At 49.1% G+C, this 9849-nt stretch overlaps 1 protein-coding gene across 1 annotated transcript; it reads right to left on the bottom strand.

Moving 5' to 3' along the window:
- Nucleotides 1–764: 764 nt before the first annotated feature.
- LOC137590940 (alpha-2 adrenergic receptor-like) lies at nucleotides 765–2039 on the bottom strand. The gene has a single exon (XM_068308807.1). The coding sequence runs from the start codon at nucleotides 2037–2039 to the stop codon at nucleotides 765–767; it is 1275 nt and encodes a 424-aa protein (XP_068164908.1).
- Nucleotides 2040–9849: the final 7810 nt, after the last annotated feature.

Raw genomic sequence — 9849 nt, 5'->3', positions numbered from 1 at the left:
CCTGCTGAATTTCAACAGCTGTTAGGGGCTGGAGTTTATTCCTTGTGGGGAGTCAGGCACTGTTCTCTGTTTTCTAGCGCTAAAATAAGCTAAGCTAAGCTAACCAGCAGCCTGATTAGCTCCATATTTAGCATACAGGTGTAACAGTGACATCAATCATCTGTAAAGAAGGAAATCGTTTTATCACCTAAACTAAAAACAGCTTCAAGAGACTTTTTTTTACTGGTTTTGTGCTTCAATATTTTGCGTACCTGAAATAAAATGTAATCAGATTACAACACAGATCTGTTGTCCTGGCATGAAAACCTGTTCACATTGCATCAGAACTGGTTTGGAACACGTGAGGGGTCAGGGGCCCCGGGGGCTCTTCTCTGCCCTGGGCCCCCCAGCAGGTAAATCCAGCCATGTCAGTGTCCCCCAGAGCCTGATGGATGGACTCTCTGTAGAACATCACAGGGGGGGGAACGGGTGTCACCCCTAATCCAGATGGGGCCCCGTTAAATAGCCTGTGGTTCAGGCTTAGGGTCAGGCTTAGGGTCAGGCTTAGGCCTAGGTTTAGGCTTAGGGTTAGGGTTAAGGGTTAGAGGTTTAGGGTTAGGTTTAGGGTTAGGCTTAAGGTTAGGGTTAGGCTCAGGTTTAGGGTTAGGCTTAAGGTTAGGGTTAGGCTCAGGTTTAGGGTTAGGTTTAGGCTTAGGCTTAGGCCTAGGGTTAGATTTAGGCTTAGGCTTAGATTTAGGGTCAGGCTCAGGCTCAGCGGTTCTCCGTCAGGCCTTGAAGGAGCTCCTCCAGGACCTGCAGAGGATCTTCTGGAAGGCGCGCCTGAAGTCGCGGTTGAAGATGGTGTAGATGGCGGGGTTCAGGGAGGAGTTGCAGTACCCGATCCAGAAGAAGAACTTGAAGAGGGGCGGGGGGACCCGGCAGGAGTCTCTGCACACGGCGTACAGGCTGTAGCTGAAGAAGAAGGGGAACCAGCAGACCACGAACACCCCCATGACCACGGCCAGGACGAAGGTGAACCTCTTCTCCCGGGCCTGGGACACCTTCTTCCTGACGACGGAGCTGCGGCGCCGCCTCCTGGAGGCGAACAGGTCCATGGATCTGCTGCTGACCCTGGACATGCGGGCCGTGTGTCTGGATAGGGGGGGCCTCCGGGGGCCCGTCCTCTTTGCTGCCTGGGAATCCAGCGGGAGGGCTCTGTGACCTTTGCCCTCTGACGAGGAGCTCTCCTCCAGCTCGGCGTCTTCAGTCGGCGGCGCCCCCGTGACAGTGTGCTGGCTGGGGGTGGGGGGACACGGGCCGTGGCCGTTCTCCCTGCTGAGTCCGTTCTCAGTCTGTGTGACCCCCTCTGGCCGGGGGGGTTTCCCCGACAGGCTCCTGGTCCTGGTTTTGGCCACCTGGTAGATCCTGATGTAGACCAGGACCATGATCAGACAGGGGGCGAAGAAGGAGGCGGCGCTGGAGGACAGGATGTACCAGGTCTGGTCGTTGAGCTGGCACTGGGGCTGGGGGGGGGCGTCCTGCTGGCTGTCGATGGAGAGGAGCGGTGGGGACGAGATGAAGGCGGAGACCAGCCACACCACCAGGATGATCCCCTTAACGCGCCTCGGCGTCCGCTTCAGGTTGTACTCCACCGCCTGCGTCACGGACCAGTACCGGTCCAGGCTGATGGCGCACAGGTGCACGATGGAGGAGGTGCAGAACAGCACGTCCAGGGCCAGGTAGATCCCACACCACACCCCCCCGAAGTACCAGTAGCCCATCAGCTCGTTGGCCAGAGAGAACGGCATCACCAGCGTGGCGACCAGGATGTCCGCGGTGGCCAGCGACACCAGGAACAGGTTCTGGGGGGCTCTGAGCGCCCGGCTGGTCAGCACCGCGATCACCACCAGCACGTTACCGACCACCGTGAACACGATCAGGAAACTCACCAGAGCCGCGATGCCGGCGGTGCCGGCGGGGGTGTACCCCCCGCCCGGACCGGACGCGTTCAGGTGGAGGACCGGGAACGCGTCCATCGCGGTGCCGTTCAGCGGATCCATCCGGCCGGTGCGCGTCCGTGTGCGTCCCGGTTGGATGTCGGCATGGGTTCACACCCTCCGGTAACGGCAGGAGAGTCTCAGAAACGCGGGTCTGACGGGTGTCTGGAGGTTATCGATTAGTTTCTGGTGATCGGAAGACAATCGAAGCATCTCTCCTTAGTTTGTCTCCTGCGCGCCCGCAGCGCTCCCTCCTCCATCGCGGTGCGTCGGTGATGAAGCCCAATGTGTTGTTCTCACCAAACTGCCCCCCCCGCGGCTCAGCGTGGTGTTCGTGTCGCAGGAACACAGTCAGGGACTAGTTTATGTCACCTTATTGTTTTATGAGCGTCCACACACACCAGTGAGTCCGTCTGGAGGACGCGCTGTGATTGGCTAGAGTCAGTGCTGCTGGTGCGTTCACGGCCTCTGGCCGTGTTTCAGGTGTTTCAGGGGTTTCAGGGGTTTCAGCTGGGTTAGGGTTAGGGTGACTGAATGAAGCTTTATAACTTTATAACGTGAACTCGGGATTTTTCTGAAGCTGGCCATCGTTAATGAGTTTAGTTTGAATCAGGTTTTCCTCCAATCAGAGTGAAGAAACAACTTTAGAATAAGAAGAAGCTCCTAAAGATTCAATAACTGATGGGGGGGGGTCTTTATAAACAGAGGGGTGGGGGGTCATTATCAGTTTTCCCGTCGGCCTCTGGGTCCGATGTGCTTCTATTCATTTCCGGGAGGCGGTCCGGGGGTCCGGGAGGCGGTCCGGGGGTCCGGGAGGCGGTCCTAATGGTATTAAGAGTTAAATGTTGAAAAGTTTTTCAGTAGATGAGGATCCAAACGACTGAAGAGTTGCTCCTCATTGGAGGAAGCTGATTGGATCAGAACCGGTCCAGAACTACAGTGATCCCTCGTTCCTCGTAGTTATTGCGTTCCAGGAACCACACGGGATTAACGAATTCCACGATATAGCGATGAACTATTTTATTCTTTATGGTAATTTAATTAATTTAATTTCTGAACCCCCCCATTCTGATATCAAACCACCTCCTATCTGTATCACCTCTAAAACACTCTGATAGACTGTTTAAAGCACTTTGTGTCTCACAGAAGTCTGAGACTCACAGAACGTAGAACACTTCCTGATGCACATACGGTATCACGTGACTACCTACTAAAAATCCAAGATGAGGTGACGTCACGCGTGTTGATGTGTGAATAAGTGAGGGGTGACGGTATTTTCACCGTAACCTTAAGAGAGCTGAGTCTGACTCACACTGATGTTCTCTCTCAACAATGATCATAAAAATGTCCCACAAAATAAACTCCTGGATAAATAAATACTCCTGGATGAATAAATACTCCTGGATGAATAAATACTCCTGGATGAATAAATACTCCTGGATGGCGTTAAAGTGGAACATGGTCTCCAAACCAACAGGACTGAGTTCCTCTGATCTCCTCCAACAGGAGCCAGAAGCCTCAGATGTTTATTCACTGTGGGGAACGTCGGGCAGAAGAAACTCCAACAGAAACGTCTCCAGTCATGTTCATGTTCTACACTGACATGTTAACACGACTGAACACCTGACTCCAGCAAATATCCACCACCGGCTGTTTGGGGACCAGTGTGTGATGATTCTTCTCTGCTGTGAATTCATTCTCGGTTATGAAAACATGAATAATTGAGAGTCAGAGAGCGCTGGGTAATGAACCAATCACAATGATGGACGAGCCCAACCCCAGGCAGCCAATAAAACCAAAGGGACCACCACCACCCAATCAGCATCACTTTGCTTTGATTGGAGGTGGGTTAGGGTTAGGGTTAGGGTTAGGGGGTAGGGTTAGGGGGTAGGGTTAGGGTTAGAGGGTAGGGTTAGGGGTTAGAGTTAGGGTTAGGGGTAGGGGGTAGGGTTAGGGTTAGGGGTTACGGTTAGGGTTAGGGTTAGGGGGTAGGGTTAGGGGGTAGGGTTAGGGTTGGGGGGTAGGGTTAGGGGTTAGAGTTAGGGTTAGGGTTAGGGGGTAGGGTTAGGGGTTAGGGTTACGGTTAGGGGTTAGGGTTAGGGTTAGGGGTTAGGGTTAGGGGGTAGGGTTAGGGGTTAGAGTTAGGGTTAAGGGTTGGGGTTAGGGGTTAGGGTTAGGGTTAGGGGTTAGAGTTAGGGTTAAGGGTTGGGGTTAGGGGTTAGGGTTAGGGGTTAGGGGTTAGGGATAAGGTTAGGGGTTAGGGTCAGGGGTTAAGGGATAGGGTTAGGGTTAGGGGTTAGGGTTAGGGGGTAGGGTTAGGGGTTAGAGTTAGGGTTAGGGGTTAGGGTTAGGGTTAGGGGGTAGGGTTAGGGGTTAGAGTTAGGGTTAAGGGTTGGGGTTAGGGTTAGGGTTAGGGGTTAGAGTTAGGGTTAAGGGTTAAGGGTTAGGGTTAGGGGTTAGGGTTAGGGTTAGGGTTAGGGGTTAGGGTTAGGGTTAGGGTTAGGGGTTAGGGGATAGGGTTAGGGTTAGGGGTTAGGGTTAGGGGTTAGAGTTAGGGGTTAGGGTTAGGGGTTAGGGTTAGGGTTAGGGGTTAGGGTTAAGGTTAGGGGTTAGGGTTAGGGTTAGGGGTTAGGGTTAGGGGTTAGGGTTAGGGGTTGATGTTTTGGACTTTGAACTAAATTATGGACAGAAGGTTCAGTCGTCTCGTCTGCTGACCTCATGTCAAACCTCCTCATATCAAACCTCCTCATATCAAACCTCCTCATATCAAACCTCCTCATATCAAACCTCCTCATATCAAACCTCCTCGTATCAAACCCCCTCCTGTCAAACCCTCTCGTGTCAAACCCTCTCGTATCAAACCCCGTGTGGCGCCGGCGTTTTTCCTGGTAACTTTCACCCACTGATAAAATGCAAATGAGGCACCATGATCTTTTGTGATTGGATACTCGTTAGCTAATCGCTGCTGATTCTCTTGTCTCCTCCCATTGGAGCGACGGCCTCCTTCTAGTTAGCTTCAGACGTTCTCCAGGCTACTCTGAGTTATTTAGGATTACGCTGCTCATGATTAACGCTATTATGCTGCCTTTTCAGATCCAATCAGACACAAGTTGTCCTTCTTGCTGGGGTGTGAGTCATGGTGTCTGAGGAACACACAAGGGCCCTCTGGACACTAGTGCTCCAGCCTGTTCTCCGTGTCACGTGTTTTTCATTAGAAACAACATGGATGCTCAGAATCACTGATATCCGTGAATCATTGGTCCATTCTTGAGGCGAAGCGTCTTCTGCTTCACAAGTCTGATCTCGTGCAGCAAAACAAAGAGATCTGATCTGTTCTAATCATCACTAAATTATTTCCTTGAATATTTCTCATTCATGCAGGATTAATACAGTTAGCGTCGAGTCAGAGGACACACATGGAGGTAAAGGCATGCAGCTGTGGGTTCAAGACTATCTCTATCGCTAAATTATTAGCAAGGCTCAGTGAATAATAATTCAGGGTTGTTCAGACTTACAGGAACTGAGTTCACACCGTCACGACCTCTGGAGCGTTTGTGTTGCTCGTGTTGAGCTGCTCTCAACGTGGAGACGCTCAGTTCCCTCTGGAACAACCAGGAAAGATCAAATCCACAGGCGTTCACCTCCAGAGACCTCCACGCGTCACAACCCCAGCACAACCAGTCACAACCCCAGTACAATGAGTCAAAACTCCAGTATATTTAAACACAATCCCAGTACATTTAAACACAATCCCAGTACATTTAAACACAATCCCAGTACATTTAAACACAATCCCAGTATATTTAAACACAATCCCAGTACATTTAAACACAATCCCAGTACATTTAAACACAATCCCAGTACATTTAAACACAATCCCAGTACATTTAAACAGCTGTCTGTTGGATGAAGCTGCCTATGAGTACCTGGACTTCTAGTTAGCTCTGACAAGAGCTTTAGCATCTTTTAGCTCATCGTACGGCCATCTCCTTCATCTCCTCCATCTCGTTCATCTCCTTCATTCAATCCACCCAATAGTTTACATTTCCAGTCACTAAACCTTCAGAAACATTTGTCCAACTGTAAAATTTATACTAATTTCTGTGATATGAGCAGAAAAACAAATCAGTCTTTAAAAAATCCAATGTGCAATAATTAAAACCGTCAACATTTACAGACTGAGTTCTGAAGGAAACATCTGTCATCAGATGTTTATAATCCATCCCAGCAGCGGCTCCACCATCAATCACTGAGACGGGGGGGTGATTAATGAATAATGGATGCTGTATATATATTAACGGTGAATAAAGTAAAAGCCAAAGGGATTTAATCTGTGCTCATCGATTCTTTTCCCGTCCTGCAGCCACGCCATGAATCGCTCAAGGAGATTAAATCATACGTGTGGCTCCGTTACACATCATGATGTCACATGTTCAGGAACACAGCAGTGCATTAGTGAACAAATAAACATCGTGCACAAAACCCACAAATTTAAAACGTGAGAGAAATAAAACAGGAGTGAGACCCCCCCCCAACAAATGTAAAGATTCCCAACAGTTAACGTTTGTCCAGAGACTGAAGGCCATACGGGACAGAGGACACGCAAATTTAATCACATTGTTGATCGTAATGATGTATAATAAATAATAAATGAGATCCTTGGAGGACAGGTCGCCCTCACACATTCGTGCATTAACGCTCACGACAGTCACGTGATACCGTACGCGCATTCTATTGGCTGACAGCATCCTGAAGTGCGCTACGTTCCGTGAGTCTCAGACTTCCATGAGACGCAAAAGTGTTTTAAACAGTGTTTTAAAAGGTAATAAAGATTGAAGGAGGTTTAATATCAGTATGGGGGGGTTCAGAAATGTTTATATTACCATAAATAATAAAATAAATAAATCACGATCTCTGTTACGGATTTCTCAATTGCATGTGTTTTCCTGAGAAGAAACAATGAGATTTCCCTGAACTGATGAATTCTGGGTAAACAAAAGCGATGGTCGACGTTATTCTGTTGATGAAACGAGGGCGATGCAGCGGAGCGATGCGTCGAGGCGGCGCTCGTGAGCTCATGGAGCTTTAGCGGCTCAGCGAGCCGTACATCAGCACCCCCCCCCCCCCCCCGACATCTGTGTATGACATGAAATAACCAATCACTGCTGACGTGTGATGACGCCAAAAACATCCAATCACACGGATGGAGCTGGTGTCACTCCAGCAAGCAGAGGGGCCACACGGCAGAGCGACCCCCCATGAAAGGAAATGGAGTCGCACCACAAACTGAATTTTACTTTAACAGCAGCTGAGAGTCAAAGTCAACTTTATTGTCAAATCAGAATCAGAATCAGAATCAGCTTTATTGGCCATCGTTTGTTGAAAGCAGACGAGGACTTTGTTTCCGGCAGGTGGTGTCTCAAACTGTTCATTCATAAGTTAACTATTCTAAATACTTAAATATTATAAATAACTATACTAAATACAAAATGTAGGAAGCAAAAAGCAGTAGGTGGGGGGGGGGACACGATGTACAGGTGCTGAGTGCATGTTGCAGGGGTTTGGAGACAAATAGTTAACATTTATTGTTCAAGTGTCTTATGGCTTCAGGGAAGAAACTGTTTTTGAGTCTGGTTGTTTTTGAGAGGAGGGCTCTGTAGCGCCTCCCAGAGGGTAGCCTTTTGAATAGACGGTGTCCAGGGTGTGTTGGGTCCGAGATGATCTTCCCTGCCCGACTCCTAATTCTTGAGGAGTACAGCTTTTGGAGGGAGGGCAGGGAGGTCCCAGTGATCTTCTCAGCAGACCTGATTGTCCTTTGTAGTCGTGTCCTGTCCCTTTGGGTGGCAGCACCGAACCAGACTGTGATGGAGGAACACAGAACCGATTCAATGACTGCCGTGTAGAACAGGACCAACAGCTCCTGTGGCAGACCGTGCTTCCTTAGCTGCCTGAGAAAGTACCATTAATGTACCATAAATACAGAACAGAACCGATGGAACCACAGTCCTCTGACCCACAGGAGTAAAAACACCAAAGAACCACTCCAGTGGGACAGAGGAGCCGCTGTGTGTGAACGCGCCGCCATCCTACCCTGTCCAATAGGAAACAGAACCCAACAGAACCCAACAGAACCCAATGGAACCCGACAGAACCCAACGGAATCCAACAGAACTCAACGGAACCCAACAGAACCCAGCAGAACACAACGGAATCCAACCCAACCCAACGCAACCCAACAGAATCCAACAGAATCCAACAGAACCCAACGCAATCCAACAGAACCCAACGGAATCCAACAGAACCCTCCAGAGCATAAGCAAGGGGGAAAACTCGCCCACTGAGGAAGAAACTCTGGGCAGGACCCAGACTCTGGAGGGGGGTCATCCACTGTGGGGACAGAATCAGGGGGAGGAAAAGAGAGAGAGAGAGAGACAGACAGACAGACAGACAGACAGACAGACAGACAGACAGACAGACAGACAGACAGACAGACAGACAGACAGACAGACAGACAGACAGACAGTCTGTGTGTCTCTGTACTTTATTAATCCTGAAGGAAATTCAATAAATCATCTGCTCACAAAAAATACATAAATACCCAAAACAGTAACTGACACAGAGTAAAAGACGGTCCATCATTACAGAAATACACAGAAGAATGAGTGGATGAACAGAAGTACGGTCATTCAGACACAATGACCACAGACGTATTGATTACCCTGTCATTCAGGTTCATGCAGGCAGTTCCATTGATTGTTTCCAGCAGAATTAAAAGGCATGGAGTCCATAGCTCCTTAATTGGCTTTTAGCTAAATGCTAACATTCAATTAGGCGCTCTGAACGCTCTAACCCTAAAGAGCTTTACTGTAAAACAGATTTATTCCACATGCTCCAGCCGCCTGTCAGCTGATTGGCTCCTTCTGAATTATGGATGCTTTTGTAGAGAACGAGTTTCATCTTTGTTGAATTTCTCTTCCACTGCGCCTGAATGTGTTGAGTTCACACCAACACTGCCTCGTTCGCACCAGAGACGTGTAATCGTGTAATCGTGTAATCGTGCACTGAAGTCCCGTCACGCCAGCAGAAAAGCCTTTGGGGGGGGTCAAAGCCTGAGGACAGAGACTGAAGCAAGGAGGCAAGGAGACCAGGAGGACAGTGAGGTCATCAGGGATCAATATGCTTCCTCTCCCTCAGCCAATCATGTTCAGGATTACTGCCTCATGAAGGCTCAGAAACGAGGAGCTTCTGACTCCTGGAGGTTTTTGAAGCACGTGAAGAAGGTCCTGCCAGACGAATCGATAACGACTGAAGGTTAACGGTTGAAGCGTTTGGTTCAGGGGGAATCCTGATGGGTGGAGCAAACAAAAGAGGGAGGGGCTTGTTTCTCACGTCTGTGGAGGTGAGGAGGTCTGAAGGTGTTTGTGACTCTGATGGTCCACAGAGGAGCATCATCTGACCTCCTGCAGCGCCTCCTCTGGCAGACAGGTGAATAACAACCTTAAATCAAGGTGGAACTGGTTTCTGTTTGTGAGGAGAATGGGACGTTCCTCCGGTTTGAAGCATTCAGCCTGCAGGTCCTCATTTCTCATTAAATGAACCCACCAGACAAAACCATGGTGATTAAAATGAACCGTTAAACAGCTTTTATTGTGAAGCAGCAGAAACAGGAAGCGCTGCTGATCCTTCAGCGTCTGAATCAGAAGAAAACCAGATCAGATGAACAGAGATGGAAGATTAACAGATCCAACCCATCACTGATTAACACCTTCAGCTTCAAAGATTTACAGGCTGATCTTCAAATCTGGAATACTGAGGTTTGAAAAAACATTTGATCTTCGTCACATAAACTCTTCAGTAGTGAAGTCTGAATCCT

Source organism: Antennarius striatus, chromosome 23 (assembly GCF_040054535.1).
Source record: "Antennarius striatus isolate MH-2024 chromosome 23, ASM4005453v1, whole genome shotgun sequence".
Classification (NCBI taxonomy): domain Eukaryota; kingdom Metazoa; phylum Chordata; class Actinopteri; order Lophiiformes; family Antennariidae; genus Antennarius; species Antennarius striatus.
Note: the sequence above shows the minus strand (reverse complement) of the source record. Positions and strands in the feature narration are given on the sequence as shown.

Coding starts and splice junctions, on each gene's coding strand:
- LOC137590940 (XM_068308807.1), bottom strand. CDS start 2,039: ATGGATCCGCTGAACGGCACCGCGATGGACGCGTTCCCGGTCCTCCAC.